The sequence below is a fragment of the Trachypithecus francoisi genome, unplaced genomic scaffold, assembly GCF_009764315.1.
Source record: "Trachypithecus francoisi isolate TF-2019V2 unplaced genomic scaffold, Tfra_2.0 Lachesis_group14, whole genome shotgun sequence".
Classification (NCBI taxonomy): Eukaryota; Metazoa; Chordata; class Mammalia; order Primates; family Cercopithecidae; genus Trachypithecus; species Trachypithecus francoisi.
In genome coordinates, this window is record NW_022681459.1 from 23,483,381 (window position 1) to 23,502,687 (window position 19,307).

Genomic DNA, 19,307 nt, shown 5'->3' on the forward strand with positions numbered 1-19,307 from the left:
TCCCGGGTTCACACCATTCTCCTGCCTCAGCCTCCCGAGTAGCTGGGACTACAGGCGCCCGCCACCTCGCCCGGCTAGTTTTTTTGTATTTTTTAGTAGAGACGGGGTTTCACTGTGTTAGCCAGGATGGTCTCGATCTCCTGACCTCGTGATCCACCCGTCTCGGCCTCCCAAAGTGCTGGGATTACAGGCTTGAGCCACCGCGCCCGGCCCTAATTTTTGTATTTTTAGTAGAGACAGGGTTTCACTATGTCAGCCAACATGGTCTTGATCTCCTGACCTGGTGATCAGCCCATCTTGGCCTACCAAAGTTCTGGGATTACAAGTGTGAGCCACTGCACTCAGCCAATTGTTTTGTATTTTTAGTAGAGACGAGATTTCACCATGTTGGCCAGGCTTGTCCGAAACTCCTGACTTGAGGTGATCCACCCACCTCGGCCTCCTAAAGTGCTGAGATTACAGGTGTGAGCCCCACACCCGACTTTATTTTTATTTTTTAGAGACACTGTACCTGGCTGGAGTGCAGTGGCACAATTTTGGCTCACTGCAACCTCCGACTCCCAAGTTCAAGTGATCCTTGCACCTTAGCCTCCTGAGTAGCTGTGACTACAGGTTCATGCCAGCACCTTAATTTCTTTTGTTTATTTATTTATTTGTTTTTTGAGATGGAGTCTTACTCTGTCACCCAGGCTGGAGTGCAGTGGTGTGATGTCAGCTCACTGCAACCTCTGCCTCCCTCCCTGGTTCAAGCTATTCTCGGGCCTCAGCCTCCCAAGTAGCTGGGACTACCAGTGTGTGCCACCACTCCTGGCCAAATTTTGTATTTTTAGTAGAGACAGAGTTTTACCATGTTGACCAGGCTGGCCTCAAACTCCTGACCTCAAGTGATCCACTCACCTCGGCCTTTCAGTGTGTTCAGATTACAGGCCTGAGCCCATGTGCCTGGCCTATTATATTAATTTCGTATTTGATACTGAACAGCCCTGAGGTGGGGACAGAATATTTCTTTTATCCCTATTTTATGCATAAGAAAGTTGAGGACCAGACACAGTGACTCTTTCCTGTAATCCTAGCACTTCGTGTGGCTGAGGTAGGAGGATTGCTTGCGGTCAGTACTTCAAGACCAGTTTGGGCAACATACCAAGTCTCTATCTCAGCTGAGTATGGTGCCTCACACCTGTAATCCTAGCACATTTGAGAAATCAAGGCCAGGGGATTGCTTGAGCCCAGGAGTTCAAGACCAGCCTGGGCAATGGGGCAAAACCCTGTCTGTACAAAAAAATACAAAAATTAGCTGGGCCTGGTGGGTCCCAGCTACTCAGGAGGCTGAGGTGGGAGGATTGCTTGAGCCCAAGAAGTTGAGGCTGTAGTGAGTCAAAATTGTGCCTCTGCTTTTCAGTCTAGGCAACAGGGTGAGACCCTGTCACAAACAAACACACAAAAAAACACTATCTCTACAAAACAACAAAAACAAATTAGCCATGAGTGGTTGTATGTCCTTGTAGTCCCGGTTATTTGGGAGGCTGAGGTGAGAGAGTGCTTGAGCCCTGGAGTTTGAGGCTGCACTGAGCTATGATTTTGCCCCTGTACTCCAGCCTGGGCAACAGAGTGAGACCCTGTCTCTTAAATAAAAAAAAAAAAAGAAAAAAGAAAATAAATTGGGGCCAATAATAAATAGATGAAGCAGCTTGTCTAAGACATAACAGCATGGATCTCAGACAGAAACACATCATTTAACTGCGTTTGGATATGGATCCAGTGCATATTTTTAAGATTTTGGGGCCAGGCGCAGTGGCTCAAGCCTGTAATCCCAGCACTTTGGGAGGCCGAGACGGGCAGATCACGAGGTCAGGAGATCGAGGCCATCCTGGCTAACCCGGTGAAACCCCGTCTCTACTAAAAAATGCAAAAAACTAGCCGGGCGAGGTGGCGGGCGCCTGTAGTCCCAGCTACTCGGGAGGCTAAGGCAGGAGAATGGTGTGAACCCGGGAGGCGGAGCTTGCAGTGAGCTGAGATCCGGCCACTGCACTCCAGCCCGGGAGACAGAGCGAGACTCCGTCTCAAAAAAAAAAAAAAAAGATTTTGGTGGTAATTCTTTATATTACTTTATTGTGAGTTTTTTGTAGAATGATGTGAGCTCTACAAGGTATAACAATGTGGATTCACCTTGAATATCACTTAACAGGGGTTCTGACTCTGCTTCACCTGCGTTATATGGCATTAGCCCAAATATAGCATATTTGCAGAAGTAAATGAACTTTATATCTACCACAGAATGTAAATTTTTTTGTTTTATCACTTATGAATCTGACTTAACCAAGATACATAGCCCATTTTCCCAACTGAGTTAAATTTGCACTGTGTGTATTTCCTAGTTAAGCTTGACTTTGTAAAAATAGGCTGTTACAGCTAAATTACAATGTTTGTCTTTACCAGATGATGGACTGGGCCTAGTATTTGCATTCTGTGGATTCAGTAAGCATTAAATAAGTATCAGATACCCATTGTGATTTGCTGTGCTGGGTGCTCAGCATAAAAAGTTGATAAAATACAGAGCATGCCCTCAAAGCTCAGTTTTGTGAGGGGACTGTGGAACATCCTTGGAAGCATCAGAAAAGGCTTCTTAGAGAAAGTGTTGATTGAGATGAGTCTCAGTTGACTTCACTGTGCTGCAAAGTCTGGAAGGGCTTTCCAGGGAGAGACAGCATGTGCAAAGGCAGAGAAAGAGGCATCTGAGAGTATGACATCATAAAGGGAGTAATTTGCTGTGGCTGGACCATATTTTAAGGGGAGAACAGAGGAATGAGAGAGACAGGATAAGGCTGGAAGGAAGATGGATAAGCACCACAGATAGAAGGATCTTGTTATTGCTGTAGTTTACGAATAGTCTGAAATGGTGAACCTGATGGTTTTTAATAGAGCAGAATTAGGATTAGTTGTATGGTTTGGCTTATAGTTGTGTTTATAAAAATGTTCATTTCGTGAGTTACACATTATTTTACTTTTTTCTTCATAGGCTAAGAAGTATAGCGACACTCATGAACAAAATATACTGGTTAGTCACATGTAGATAATCAGAAGATGACTCGTATACTTTGAGTTCAACATTTTAGCTAGCAGATTTTAAAAAATAACTAATTTAACCAACCTAGGTTTTTATTTCATCATTAGCAACTGGATACCTAACTTTGAACTTTTATCTCACAAACTTATGGAATATTGCCTTTCAGAGTCTTAGCTAGTCACTGCAAGATCAAGATGAATTATTTGTGGTTTCTGTTCTCTAAGAAATTGTACCCTAGTAAAAGTAGTTCTCTTTTCTTTTTTTGCTTTTTGAGAGATGGAGTTTTGCTCTTGTTGCCCAGGCTGGAGTGCAGTGGCACGATCTCGGCTCACTGCAACTTCCACCTCCCGGGTTGAAGCAATTCTCCTGCCTCAGCCTCTTGAGTAGCTGGGATTACAGGTGCGCACCACCACGCCTGGCTAATTTTTTGTATTTTTAGTAGAGATGGGATTTCACCATGTTGGCCAGGTTGTTCTCGAACTCCTGACCTCAGGTGATCCACCCACCTCGGCCTCCCGAAGTGCTGGGATTACAGGCGTGAACCATCACGCCCGGCAGTTAGTCCTTTTTCTCTTGTATAAAATTGGGGATGATAATACTTGTCTAAATGGATACTTGTCAACAGTCAAAGGGTTTTTGTGGAAGGCTCTAGTGTATTTAGAAATTAACTCCCAGGAAAATAAATCACCTACCAGTGTTTTTTTCAGTCTAAATTTGATGAGAATTGGCTGGGCACGGTGGCTCATTCCTGTAATGCCAGCACTTTGGGAGGCCGAGGCTGGTGGATTCCTTGAGGTCAGGAGTTTGAGACTAGCCATGGTGAAACCCTGTCTCTACAAAAAATAGAAGAATTACCTGGGTTTGGTGGTGCGTGCCTTGCTTCCAGCTGCTCAGGAGGCTAAGGCAACGCGAGTCACCCGAGCTTGGGAGGCCGCTTGGCTTTTTTAGTGACCCAAGATCATGCCACTGCACTCCAGCCTGGGTGGCCCAATGAGACTCTGTCTCAAAAAATAAAAATAGAAATAAACATAAAAATACATAAATGTGATGAGAATCATGCAAGATAAAATACAGGAAAATACTCAAACTATAATTCTTTAAGGGTAATTACTTTGAACATCATGTCTTATGCTTAAAATGCTGATTTCATTTTATTTTTTCAGGCAAACAACATGGGTGTTGGAGTGGTTGGAATTATAGAGTGTAATTTCCTTAAGCCAACTCATAATAAACAAGATTTCGACTATACTAATGAGTACAGGTATGTTACCTATTTAAATTATTGACTGAGGTTCCTAGGAAATGGATTACCAAGAAAGCAGGAACTACTCTATTTTCTGCGAATCTCAGAAATACCTTATAGTAAAGAAAGGTTTGAATATGCATATACTACTTGTGATGGTGTAGGTTACAATTCCTAGAATGGAAGATGGCTATATTAGTTTTCTATGTAACTCCCTTACCTACCCATTTTCTTAAAGTTTGATTATGTAATTATAATTTTGTAATTAAAATTAAAAATCCACAAGGTGACAAAACATTTAGCTTAAGAGAAGTTATGCAAGTGTTTTGAAAATAAACTTTAAAAAGAAGTCAATAATTTAAATAGGTAAATAGAGGGCCTGGCCAATGCTGGCCTATTGACATGGTCTCTGGTTGACATAGGGTGTGTGGATAGGCTGGAGCTGGTCTGTAGAGGGTGCCTTATGTTGTTGGAGCTAGCAGAAGACTGCTGGTGGGCAGAGCATGGCTTAGTGGGCACAGCTGAAGCTCCTCTGGGAGGTCACTGAGCCCTAGCAAAATAGTAACAGAGTACCAGAACTTGGGCTAGATTTGGAGCCTAGAGATAATAAATTGGTAACTGACTCAATCAAAAAAGTCAGCCGGGTGTGTGGTGGCTCATGCCTATAATCCTAGCACTAAGGGGGTCCAAAGGTGGGTAAATTGCTTGAGCTCAGAAGTTTGAGACCAGCATGAGCAACATGGCAAAACCCTGTCTCTACCAAAAAATTAGCCAGGTGTGGTGGCATGTGCCTATGGTCCCAGCTACTCAGGAGGCTGAGGTGGGAGGATCGTTTGAGCCTGGGGAGGTGAAGTGTGCAGTGAGCCGAGATGGCGCCACTGTACTCCAACCCAGATGACAGAGTGAGATCCCATCTTAGGAAAAGAAAGGCAGGTACAGTGACTCACATCTGTAATCCCAACACTTTAGTAGGCCAGTGCAGGAGGATCGCTTGAGCTGAGGAGTTTGAGACCAGCCTGGGCAACATAGTGAGAGCTTATCTCTACAGAAAATAAAAAAATGAGGTGGGAGGATCACTTGAGCTTGGGAGATTGAGGCTGCAGTGAGCTGTAATTGTGTCACTGCATTCCCACCTGGGTGACAGAAGACACCCTGCCTAAAAAAAAAAAAATCCAAAAAGTTGTTCTTTGGTAGGACTAATAAAGTCTATAAGCATTTGGCAAGACTGATTAAGGAAAAAGAAAGAGTAGAAGATACAAATCATCAATATTAGAAATGAAAAAGAAGAAATTACTACAGAGCCTCCAGACATGAAACATTAAGCAGATAGCACAAATACATTTTCTCCATTTTAGATGACGTGGACACATTCCTTTGAAATTGAATCAGTTTTTAGAAAACGTTCCACATATTAAATTCAAACATTTAAGGAAGAAGTGACATCAGTCTTTTTATTTAAAAAAAAAAAAACTATTTAAAACAGTACATAATAGTTCATTTGTATGGAATACATGTGATATTTTGGTACAAGCTTACAACATGTAATGATCAAGTCAGAGTTACTGGGATATCCATCACTTCAAGCAGTTGCCATGTTTTGTGTTAGGAACATTCCAATTTTACTCTTCTAGTTACTTTGTAATATATATATAAGATGTTATTGTTAACTACAGTTGTCCTCTTTTTTTTTTTTTTTTTTTTTGAGACTGAGTCTCACTCTGTCACCAGGCTGGAGTGCAGTGGCCTCTCAGCTCATTGCAACCTCCGCCTCTTGGATTCAAGTGATTCTCCTTCCTCAGCCTCCCGAGTAGCTGAGACTACAGGCACGCACCACCATGCCCAGCTAATTTCCTGTATTTTTAGTAGAGACCGGGTTTACCATGTTGATCAGAATGGTCTTGATTTCTTGACCTCATGATCCTCCTGCCTTGGCCTCCCAAAATGCTGGGATTACAGGTGTGAGCCACCACACCTGGCCCAGTTGTCCTATTGTGCTACCAAACACTGGATCTTATTCCTTTTAATTAACTGTATTTTTATACTCATTAGCCAACCCTTCTTTATTTCCCTCTCCTCACTACCTGTCCCAGCCTCTGGTAACCCTCATTCTACTCTCTATGTTCTGAGGTCAGTATTTTTTAGTTCTCATATATGAATGAGAACATGAGATATTTGGCTTTCTATACCTGACTTACTTCACTTAACGGAATGTCCTTCAGGTATATCCATTTACATCCATGTCATTACAAATGAAGCATTTTTGTGGTTGAATAATATTCCATTGTGTATATGTACCATAGTTTCTTTATTCATATTCGTTAATTGATGCTGACAAGGATGTAGAGAAAGGGGAACCCTCGTACACTGTTAGTGGGAAAGTAAATTAGTATAGTTGCTTTGGAGAATAGGATGGAGGTTCCTCAAGAAAACTAATAATAGAATTACCATATGATTGAGCAATCACATGGCTGGATAAATATCCAAAAGAAAGGAAATCAGTATATTCGAAGAGATACCTGCACTCATGTTTATTGCAGCACTGTTCACAATAATCAAAGGTTTTATGAAGCCACATAACCTTGATAATCTCAAGAGTACAGGAAAGGAAATTTACGTCAATCTCTTATCATAGAATTAAAAGTCTTAATTAAAATATTGGTAAATACCATCCAGTACACACTAAAAGAATAATACCATTAAAACCAGGTGGGCTGTGTTCTAAGACAACATGGGTGGTTTTAATGTAAGAAATGAGTATAGTCATCATACTGATGTTAAATAAGAGAAAGCTCTTATGGTCATCTACATAGAGAAAAAGCACTTGTGATTATTTTTAAAAGGAACACTTACAAAAACTGTGAATCAAAGGGCATAACAACAGAGTATTTACACACACACAGCAAGCAACATTACTAATGGGGAACAATTGATAGCTTTCCCTGGAAGGGTGGGAAAGAGTTAAGGATATCAGCTATTCACTAATGCTCTTGAGGAAATAACTAATGTAATAAGGCCGGAAAAAAAGAGGGGGTGTTGAAGACATAAAGCTCTGTTACAGGTCGAGTATCCTTGTCTGAAATCTTTGGGACCGGAAGTGTTTTGGTTTGGATTTTTTGTATTTTGTAATGTTTGCATTACAACTACTGGTTGAGCATCACAGATTTGAAAATATGAAATCCAGGGTGCTTTGATGAGTATTTCCTTTGAGTATCAGGTTGGTACTCAAAAAGTTTCAGATTTGGAGCAATTTGGATTTCTGGATTTGGGATGTTCAACTTGTACCCATAGTTGACAACGTTAAGTACCATTGACCCTTGAACAGCACAGTGGTTAGGGGGACTGACTACTCCTCAGTCAAAGATCTACACATAACTCCCCAGAACCGTAAGAACCTGCTGTTGAATGGAAGCTTTACTGATAGCAAAAATAGTTGATTGAGCTGGGGATGGTGGTACCCATCTATAGTCCCAGCTACTCAGGATGCTCGAGGCAGAATGATCATGTGAGCTGTGATAGTGCCACTGCTTTCCAGCCAGGGTGACAGAGCAAGACCTTGTCTCTAAAAAAAAAAAAAGGAAAACGATGAGCTGGGGATGGTGGCACCCATCTATAATCCCAGCTACTCAGGATGCTCGAGGCAGAATGATCATGTGAGCTGTGATAGTGCCATTGCTTTCCAGCCAGGGTGACAGAGCAAGACCTTGTCTCTAAAAAAAAAAAAGGAAAACGATCTATTAACATGTATTTCATATGTTAAATATATACTGTATTCTTAAAATAAGCTAATGAAAAAAATGTTATTAAGAAAACCATGAGCCGGGTGCGGTGGCTCAAGCCTGTAATCCCAGCACTTTGGGAGGCTGAGACGGGCGGATCACGAGGTCAGGAGATCGAGACCATCCTGGCTAACACGGTGAAACCCCGTCTCTACTAAAAATACAAAAACTAGCTGGGCGAGGCGGCGGGCGCCTGTAGTCCCAGCTACTCGGGAGGCTGAGGCAGGAGAATGGCGTAAACCCGGGAGGCGGAGCTTGCAGTGAGCTGAGATCCGGCCACTGCACTCCAGTCTGGGCGACAGAGCGAGACTCCGCCTCAAAAAAAAAAAAAAAAAAAAGAAAACCATACCATGACCAGGTGCTGTGGCTGAGGCCGGTGTGGTGGCTCACACCTGTAATCCTAGCACTTTGGAAAGCACCGAATCCTAGCCACTAGACCACCAGGGAACCACAATCCCAGCACTTTGGGAGGCTGAGGTGGGTAGATCACTTGAGATCTGGAGTTCGAGACCAGACTGGCTAACATGGTGAAACCCCATCTCTACTATTTTATTTATTTTTTTCTGAGATGGAGTCTCACTCTATCATCCAGTCTGGAGTGCAGTGGCACAATCTCGGCTCAGTGCAACCTCCGCCTCCCGGGTTCAAGTAGTTCTCCCTATCTCAGCCTCCCAAGTAGCTGAGGTTACAGGCGCTTGCCACCAAGCCCGGCTAAATTTTTTTTTTTTTTTTTTTTTTAAGTAAAGATAGAGTTTTGCCATGTTGGCCAGGGTGGTCTCTAACTCATGACCTTAGGTGATCCGGTCACCTTGGCCTGCCAAAGTGCTGGGATTACAGGTGTGAGCCACCACTCCCGGTCCCATCTCTACTGAAAATACAAAAATTATCCAGGCATGGGGGTGGGCACCTGTAATCCCAGCTGCTTGGGAGAATCGCTTGAACCTGGAAGGTGGAGGCGGCAGTGAGCCTAAATCACCCCATTGCGCCCTAGACTGGGTGATAGAGCGAGACGCTGTCTCCAAAGAAAAAAAAAGAAGAAAACCAAAAACAAAATCATAAGGAAGAGAAAATATATTGACTCTTCATTATGTGGAAGTGGTTCATATGTCTTCATCCTCGTAGTCTTCATGTTGAGTAGGCTGAGGAAGAAGGGGGATTGGTTTTGCCATGGCATGGGAAGAGGTGGAAGGCGAGGCAGGCAGACTCAGTTTAATTTTTATACATTGTAATTTCTGTCTGATTTTTTAACAGTTTTCTTTTTTCTTTTTTTTTTTTTTTGAGACGGAGCCTCGTTCTGTTGTCCAGATCTCGGCTTGCTGCAACCTCCACCTCCCGGGTTCAAGCAGTTCTTCTGCCTCAGCCTCCTGAGTAGCTAGGACTACAGGCACGCGCCACCACACCCAGCTAATTTTTGTATTTTTAGTAGAGATGGGGTTTCCCCATATTGGCCAGGCTGGTCTTGAACTCCTGACCTTGAGATCTGCCTGCCTCCCAAAGTGCTGGGATTACAGGCGTGAGCCACAATGTCCAGTGCATTTTTATTTTCCTAAAATTATCTCTGTACAGTACCAATCCTTCCACTGTCTGCTTCAGTTTCAGTGCCTGTATCATAGAAGTGTCCATGTTGTAAAAGAAGTCAAAAGCAGTCTTGAATAATTGGAACCCAACTGCTGGATTGTCTAATGTCAATTTGTTGTCTGGGCACTGCTTCTTCTGTCTTCTTCCTCACTGTCTAACACTGGTTCAGAAACACTCATCTCCATCAAGTCGGCTTCAGTTGATTTCCTCAGGTGTGGTGCCTGTTCGCTCTTGAATTCCTGCAATATCCATATCTTGAAACTTTTTGCCTTCTACCTTTTTTTTCCTGTATATCCACAATCTTTCTAATGATTTCCTCAGTTGGCTCTCTTGTAAATGCTGTGAAGTCGTGCACAACATGTGGACAGCAGGAATTTGTTTTGAGCTTGATTTCTTTCACAGCTTTTTCTGTACTAATAATAGCATCTTCAGTGGTGTCGTTACTCTAGACTGTCATGATGTTTTCTCTGTCGGAGTTGTCTTTCACAGCGTTAACAACCTTTTCCATAGACTTGCTGTGTGTAGTGAGCCTTAAAGGTCTTATGACCCCCCCTTACCCCCTCTTATGATCTAGAGGCAGAATTAGAGACGTGTTTCGGGACAAGTAGACCACTTGGATGCCTTTGGTGTTGAACTCATGGGGTTATGGGTGGCCAGGGTACCTTGTCCAATATCAAAAGAACTGTAAAAGGCAGTCCTTTACTGGCAAGTTAATTCCTGACTTCAGGAACAAAGCGTCAATGGAAGCAGTCAGAAAAAGGGTTTCTCATTTAGGCCTTCTGTTTGTGCAACCAAAAGACTGGCAGCTGGTGTTTGTCTTTTCTCTTTAAGGCTTGAGGGTTAGCATCTTTAAAGATAACGGCAGTCCTGATCATAAACCTGACTACATTTGCACAAAGCAGTAGGGTTAGCCTGTCCCTTCTTGGACTTAAATCCTGGTTTATGCTCCTCTTTTTTGCTGATAAGTGTTCTTTGTGGCATTTTTTCCCAGAATAGAGTACTTTTGTCTGCATTAAACACCTGTTCAAACAGGCTGGGCATGGTGGCTCATCTCTGTAATCCCAGCACTTTGGGAGGCTGAGACAAAAGAATAGCTTGAGGCCAGGAATTCGAGAGCAGCCTGGGCAAAAAAGTAAGACCCTGTCTCTACAAAAAAATAAAAAAATAAAAAATTAGGTGAGGTGGCGAGTGCCTGTAGCCCCAGCTATTCAGGAGGCTCAACCTACATATCAAGCAATTTAGACTTTTTCTTGTATTATGACTTTGCTTCTTGGGAAGACAACTAGCATCACTAGTGGCAGTTTGTGTGGGTCCTGTGGTGTTATTCAAGGTTTACAGGATTCACTAAATGATTTTTACTGTAATACAAAATTTCTTGGAGATGCTTACATGGAGATAAGCATGTCATAAGGCACTTGAAGCAAATAAAACACTTGAGCTCACCAAAATAGCAACAGGAGGTGGCTATGAAATTATAATAGTATTGTATGTACTGTAATTAATCTTACGCAGTTATAATTTTAAGACTGCATCTTTGTTTACACTTCTGACTGCAAATGAAACCACCTACAGTGTGTATATGCTTAAGTCTTGATAAATTTTAACTTTTTAAATAGCTTTGTGTATATTTTATGGTAGTAAATTATAAATTTCTACCAGTATTTTTATTATTTTTATTAAAATAATTTTATTTTATTAAAATTTCTGCCAGTATTTTAAAAATTAACAGTGGTAATCTTCTGAGACAAGGAGTTTATAAAGTATAAAGTTATGCTTTATGAATCTGTGGATTGTTTTGAAGTTTTGGGGTTGGTTGGTTGGTTGGATTTTTTTTTTGTTTTTTTGTTTTTTGTTTTTTGAGATGGAGCCTCACTCTGTCACCCAGGCTGAAGTGCAAAAATTTGCATGTTTTATGCATTCATGACATATCTAACTTATTCTTAAGTTTTGTATATTTCTGGGCAATGCAGTTCGTGCAAGTTTTTTTCAAATTGTTATAACTTTCTAAAAAATTTTCTAATTTATTGAAAGAAAATTTTATATAAGTGCAGTTCAAACCTGTGTTATTCAAGGGTCACCTGTACCTTGAATGTTCTTTATTAACTATATGTTTTGGAGTTTTTTTACTCATTACTAGATTATTTATGATTTATGTTTGAAAAGAATATTTTTCTTAAATTGATTTTATGATTTACTTTTTAAGACTTACAATAACAGCACTAGGAGAAAAGCTGAATGATTACTGGAATGAAATGAAAGTGAAGAAAAATACAGAATATCCTCTAAATTTGCCAGTTGAAGATATACAGTAAGTACATTTTTAAAAAATATCAATCAACTCACTTAGATATCAAGATGTGGTATTAGAGAGTAGAGGAATTGTACAATGTTTCACAAACTTAGGACTGTAACTCATAGTAAGGAATAAATTCTGCAACATGAATTAGCACACTGCAAAATCAGTGAATAGAATGTAAACATATATACATGTACACAAAGGATTCATAAAACAATGTTTACCCATATGTGATGCATGTTAATGTTACTACATTTTAAGATGCTATGAATGGATTATATAATAGTTTGAAAAACACTGGTATAGTGTATCATTAGGATGATGAGACTGAAACCCATCTTGAGTTCATATTCTCATTCCACTTAAGTAGCCATGTGACATTCAACATATTACTTGGCCTCTTGTAAGCATTCATTTTCTTGTGTATAAAATGGGAACATTAAGAGCATTTGCCTCCTTGAATTATGTGAATTAAATAATATGCCTGACAGGCACTTAGTAACACATCATGTGATAATAGTCCTATAAATGAATGAACAATATCTATGTGTTCTTTATTTGTGTATTCTTTATACATTATATACATAATTTATACATTGTATATATTACTCATAATTTATACATTATTACAAAGATAACCAAGATATATAATGAAAAACAAGAAAAGATGCAGCTCAGTTTATAGGCTTCCCATTGTACTTTTCAATTTTTTTATATTTAAAAAAGTTTTATACAGATGGGGTCTCACTATGTTGCCCAGGCTGGTCTCAATGTCCTGGGTTCAGGTGCCTCGCACCCAAAGTGCCGGGATTATAGGCATGAGCCGCCATGCCCAGCTTGTATTTTTTTAATGTGTCAATACACACATACATACTTTATAAGCATAGAAAATTTCTGCCAGTATTTTAAAAATTAACAGTGGTAATCTCCTGAGACAAGGAGTTTATAAAGTATAAAGTTACGCTTTATAAATCTGTGGATTGTTTTGAAGTTTTGCGGTTGGTTGGTTGGTTGGATTTTTTTTTGTTTTTTTGTTTTTTGTTTTTTGAGATGGAGCCTCACTCTGTCACCCAGGCTGAAGTGCAATGGTGTAATCTCAGCTCACTGCAACCTGCACCTCCTGGGTTCAAGCAATTCTGCTTCAGCTTCCTGAGGAGCTAGGACTACAGGCGTGCAACACCATGCCCGGCTAATTTTTGTATTTTTAGTAGAGATGGGGTTTCACCATGTTGTCCAGGCTGGTCTAGAACACCTGACCTCAGGTGATCTGCCTGCCTTGGCCTCCCAAAGTGCTGGGATTACAGGTGTGAGCCACTGCACTCAGCCTGTTTTGAAGTTTTTTATAAATATCTAAATACTTTTTTCAAAGCTAGATTTTAAAAAGCAGGCCAGGTGCGGTGGCTCACACCTGTAATCCCAGCACTTTGGGAGGCTGAGGTGGGCGGATCACTTGAGGTCTGGAGTTTGAGACCATCCTGACCAACATGGTGAAACCCCGCCTCTACTAAAAATACAAAAATTAGCCGGGCATGGTGGTGCACACCTGTAGTCCCAGCTACTTGGGAGACTGAGGCAGGAGAATAGCTTGAACCTGGGAGGCAGAGCTTGCAATGAGCCGAGATTGCACCATTGCACTCCAGCCTGGGCGAAAAGAGTGAAACTGTCTCTAAAAAAATAAATAAATAAAATGAAATAAAACTAGATTTAAAAAGCTATTGACATTAAGGTGAAGTTTTCATATGTAAAATAAGTCTACATAGGCTGGATACAGTGGGTCATGCCTGTAATCTTAAGGCAGAAGGATTGCTTGAACCCAGGAATTGGAGACCAGCCTGGGCAATGTGGTAAGACCTCTCTCAAAAAAAAAAAAAAATAATAAAGTAGAAGCAAAGAAGAAGAAGAAGAATATATACAAGTTCTTTACAGGAATTATTTTAATTTTTTTTTTTTTTTTGAGACGGAATCTCTCTCTTGTCGCCCGGGCTGGAGTGCAGCGGCGCGATCTCAGCTCACTGCAAGCTCCACCTCCTGGGTTCATGCCATTCTCATGCCTCAGCCTCTCCGAGTAGCTGGGACTACAGGCACCCCCCACCACGCCTGGCTAATTTTTTGTATTTTTAGGAGAGACGGAGTGTCACCGTGTTAGCCAGGATGGTCTCGATCTCCTGACCTTGTGATCCACCCGCCTTGGCCTCCCAAGGTGCTGGGATTACAGACGTGAGCCACCGCGCCCAGCTGTGACTTTTAAATGAGAAAAATGTGAAAGCATTTTGTAAACTAGAAGTATACAAATTTTAGTTATTTAGAAATATAGAGGTCAAAAGTGTCTGATTGAAAGTTACTTGATGGTGGCTCAAGCCTGTAATCGCAGCACTTTGGGAGGCCGAGACAGGCAGATCACGGGGTCAGGAGATCGAGACCATCCTGGTGAACACGGTGAAACCCCGTCTCTACTAAAAAAAATACAAAAAACTAGCTGGGCGAGGTGGCGGGCGCCTGTAGTCCCAGCTACTCGGGAGGCTGAGGCAGGAGAATGGTGTAAACCCAGGAGGCGGAGTTTGCAGTGAGCTGAGATCCGGCCACTGCACTCCAGCCTGGGCGACAGAGCGAGACTCCGTCTCAAAAAAAAAAAAAAAGTTACTTAAATTATAACAACAGAATTCTGTTTTCTAGACTTCAGTGATTTATTATGCTAATAAATACAGTATAAGGTATACAGACATTGTAGACACTAAACAACATAAAGTTCGGGGCAAGGCATTTGGAGTATTAAGTTATTATGAAAAAAATGTAATGCCATTAAGACATTTAAGTCACATTGTTCAAGTTGGCTTGTGACTTTTAATCTTTTGAAGGTAACCAAAATGGTTGTGTTGTATTTTTTGAGAGATAGGGTCTTAGTCTGTTGCCCAGGCTGGCCTCATACTCCTGTGCTCAAGCAGTCCTCCTACCTCAGCCTCCTGAGTATCTGAGACTAAGGTGTATGCCACCACACCTGACTCATAATAGTTGTTTCTAAAATTTATTTCTAAAAAAAATCTTGTAGAGACAGGGTCTCACTGTGTTGCCCAGGCTGGTCCCAAACTCTTGGGCCCAAGCAACCCTCCTGCTTTGGCCTCCCAAATTACAAATTACAGGCGTGAGCCACCGTGCCTTGCTTTTTTTTTTTTGATCACCCTGTAGCCTAGGCTGGAGCACAGTAGTGTGATTGCAAACTCTGCCTCCTGGGCTCAAGCAATCCTCCAACCTCAGCCTCTTGAGTAGTAGGTGCACATTACCACGCCCAGTTAATTTTTGTGTTTTTTTGTAGAGACAGAGTTTTACCATGTTGTCCAGGCTGGTCTCTAACTCCTGGGATTATAGGAATGAGCCATTGCACCCAGCGTAATTTTGAAAGAGTTAATGTCATAATTTTTAGGAAAGGAATTCAATAACGGCATCTTGTGGTAGAAATGACATGGAACATCTGATGCAGTATTTAAAGTCCATATTTCTGTGTTAATATTTTGTTCTTGTTTTGGGACAGGAAGCGTCCTGATCAGACATGGGTTCAGTGTGATGCCTGTTTAAAGTGGCGGAAATTACCTGATGGCATGGATCAACTTCCTGAAAAATGGTATTGCTCCAATAACCCTGACCCACAGTTCAGGTACCATAGAGTTGGTAGTACCCTTTTTGGGAAGATGGAAAGTATTGTTCACAGTATATAAATAGGCGCTGGTGACATGTTATTCCTATGTGATTTTTCTGAATAGAAATTGTGAGGTTCCAGAAGAACCTGAAGATGAGGATTTGGTACATCCCACTTATGAAAAAACCTACAAAAAGACGTGAGTGTTGTAGTGATGTATGGTGGGTAATAATGCCCAGATCATGAACATTGATGCCTTGGCAACATTAGTTGATGCTTCTCCAAGGTAAAGCTCGTGTAACTGAAAAAGTTTATAATGTGGAGTGCGTAATATTAAGGGCTTTAAAAACAAAAACTTATGCTCTGGATACCTGCTGTTTCTTTCATGCTTATTGCTGCCATATGTGCCAGATGTTTTGTGTAAGAGCAGTCTGCTGTTTTGAGCTGTACACAGGAATCATTAGTGAATACTGCCCCATTCAAGCTTATAGAGAAGGTTTAACAGAAGAGGTGAGACGTGAATTTTATCAGGTGTTGGTAAGTGCCATAGAAGCTCTGGTCCAGTCCTGTAAGGAAGCTCATAGGGAGAGTGGTTCTGTCTGGTGGGTGGGAGAGCAGAAATAGATCAGGAAACTTCACGAAGGAGATCATTTTTGTAATAGGCCTTGAAGGATGGGAACGATGAGAATGTACAGGGAACAAACATTTGCTCAGTTTAGCTACAGTATGTGAATGGGAATAATGGAAAATGAATGTGGTACTTTGGGAGGTTGAGGTGGGTAGATCACCTGAGGTCAGGAGTTCGAGACCAGCCTGGCCAACATGGTGAAACCCGTCTCTACCAAAAATACAAAAAATTAGCCAAGTGTGGTGGCGGGTGCCTGTAATCCTAGCTACTTGGGAGTCTGAGGGAGGAGAATCGTTTGAACCCGGGGGACAGAGGTTGCAGTGAGCCAAGATCGCGCCACTGCACTCCAGTTTGGGCAACAAGAGTGAGACTCCATCTTAAAAAAAAAAAAAAGAAAGAAAGAAAGAAAATGGAGGCGGGACAGATGCTGAAGAAGGATAGTCAGCCAGTGGAGACTTCAGGCTAATCTACCACACACAGAAGGCCAAGTTACTAAGCCTTTCAGATGGCTTTGATTTGTAGTGTACTATTCTTTAATGACATCCAGCAATAGTATTAGAAGTATAGAAACCCATGTGGGCCTGGTGCAGTGGCTCAGACCTGTAATCCCAGCACTTTGGGAGACTGAGGTGGGTGGATCACTTGAGGTCAGGAGTTTGAGACCAGTCTGGCCAACATGGCGACACCTGTCTCTACTAAAAATACAAAAATTAGTTGGTGTGGTGGCATGTGCTGTAATCCCAGCTACTCAGGAGGCTGAGGCAGGAGAATTGCTTGAACTCAGGAGGCAGAGGTTGCAGTGAGCTGAGCATACCACTGCACTCCAGCCTGGGCGACAGAGCGAGACTCTGTCTTAAAAAAAAAAAAAAAAAAGCCGGGCGTGGTGGCTCACGTCTGTAATCCCAGCACTTTGGGAGGCCGAGGTGGGTGGATCAGTAGTTCGACACCAGCCTGGCCAACATGGTGAAACCCTGTCTCTACTAAAAATACAAAAAGTAGCTGAGTGTGGTGGTGGGTGCCTGTAATCCCAGCTACTTGGGAGGCTGAGGCAGGAGAATCGCTTGAACCTGGGAGGCAGAGGTTGCAGTGAGCTGAGATTGCACCCCTGCACTACAGCCTGGGCAAGACTCCCTCTCAAAAAAAAAATAAATAAATAACCTATGTGATGTTCTAGTTCAAAAGTCTGTGATTCTGGACTGAGTTATCTGGTCTTAGTGGAGGAAAAAACACCAAAGAGCTGCAGTTTATACCCGTGACGATGGAAAAATTCAGGCTGAAATTAGGGTGCTACCGAGATAAAAGGTAGAAAATATTTCCCAAAGGGCTTACTGCTGATTATATTGAAATAGAAGCAGAGTTTAGAGTACCTTAGTAACTGCATAAATGGCAGGTATATCGTTGGGAAATGGGATTAAGAAATAACAACATGTTTTTCATCTTTATTTTAAAGCAACAAGGAAAAATTCAGGATCAGACAACCGGAAATGATCCCTCGGGTAATTAAGCCTTCATTTTTTTTTCTTTTTTTAAAATAGTGATTGGGACTGGGTGTCGTGGCTGACACCTGTAATCCCAGCATTTTGGGAGGCTGAGGCGGGTGGATCACCTGAGGTCAGGATTCAAGACCAGCCTGGCCAACATGGTGAAACCCTGTCTCTACTAAAAATACAAAAATTAGCTGGATGTGGTGGCACATGCCTGTAGTTCTAGCTACTTGGGAGGCTGACACAGAAGAATTGCTTGAACCTGGGAGGCGGAGGTTGCAGTGAGAGAGATTGGTGCCATTGCACTCTAGCCTGGGCCACATAGCGAGACTCCATCTCAAAAAATAAAATACATAAAATGGAGATGGAGTCTCACTATGTTGACCAGGCTGGTCTTGAACTCGTGGCCTCAGGTAATCCTTCCATCTCAGCCTCCCAAAGTGCTGGGATTACAGGTGTGAGCCACCACACTTGTCCAAACTTTCCATTTTATAGCTGTGTCTTACGTTATGTGATGCTTAGTTTAATCAGTAGTGAATGTTAAAGTTTAATACATATCAAAGGGATTTGGTTTATTTAGTTCATTTTCTTCTCTTCTCTTGTACTTCTCCTTGCCCACCTTTCCAACTCTTCCTAATCCAACATCATTCAAACCGTTAGTTTTATTGTTTAGTTGGGTATCTTCTGAGGAAAGGGAAACGTTTAAAAATTGTACTGTTAGATAAGCAGTTAAGGAAAACGTCTCAGGAACACCCAGGAAGCCATCTTCTAGTCCTAACCTGGACAAAAACCATAGTGTTTTTCCCAGTGTCGACTGCTGTGCCTGGCTTCTCTCTTCTGTCTTAATACTTACTGTGTTAAAGAGCTTTGGTTGAGTATAGATGCTCCTGGGCTTACCATAGAGTTATATCCTAGTAGGCTTCTTATAAGTTGAAAATGTTTTTGGCCAGCCGTGGTGGCTCATGCCTGTGATCCCAGCACTTCTGGAGGGCGAGGTGGGTGGATCACTTGAGGCCAGAAGTTAGAGACCAGCCTGGGCAGTATGGCAATACCCTGTCTCTACTAAAAATATAAAAAATAACTGAGCATGGTGGCAGGCGCTTGTAATCCCAGCTGCTCAGGAGGCTGAAGCATAAGACTTGCTTAAACCCGGGAGGTGGAGGTTTCAGTGAGCCAAGATTGCACCACTGCACTCCATCCTGGGGAACAGACTGAGACTCTGCCTCAAAAAAACAAAAAACACACCCCAAAAACACAGAAAATATTGTTATCAAAAATGCATTTAATACACTTAACCTATTGAATATCATAGCTTCACCCAGCCTACCTTAATTGTGCTCAGAACTCTTATATTAGCCTACATTGGACAGTCATCTGACAGTCTGTTTTATCATAAAGTGTTGAGTATCTCATGAACTTTATTGAATACTGAAAGTGAAAAACAAAACCAAAATAATTGCTTGAGTACTCAAAGTACAGTTTCTGCTGAATGGGTATTGCTTTTGCACCATCATAAAGTTGATGCCATTGTAAATCGGGCCATCTGAATACAAGTAGGCGGTTGTGCTTCTTGCTTGAGAAGTTTGGGTCTTGATAAGTCCAGCAGC

General features: G+C 41.8%; 1 protein-coding gene across 1 annotated transcript in view; it reads left to right on the forward strand.

Moving 5' to 3' along the window:
• Window positions 1-19,307, forward strand: part of MORC3 (MORC family CW-type zinc finger 3) — a 58,664-nt gene that overhangs the window by 25,117 nt on the left and 14,240 nt on the right. The window contains exons 9-13 of the mRNA XM_033232427.1: window positions 4,228-4,325; window positions 11,865-11,969; window positions 15,484-15,606; window positions 15,713-15,787; window positions 17,667-17,712. Coding sequence (XP_033088318.1) covers window positions 4,228-4,325; window positions 11,865-11,969; window positions 15,484-15,606; window positions 15,713-15,787; window positions 17,667-17,712 — 447 coding nt within the window. The remainder of the gene's footprint in view (window positions 1-4,227; window positions 4,326-11,864; window positions 11,970-15,483; window positions 15,607-15,712; window positions 15,788-17,666; window positions 17,713-19,307) is intronic.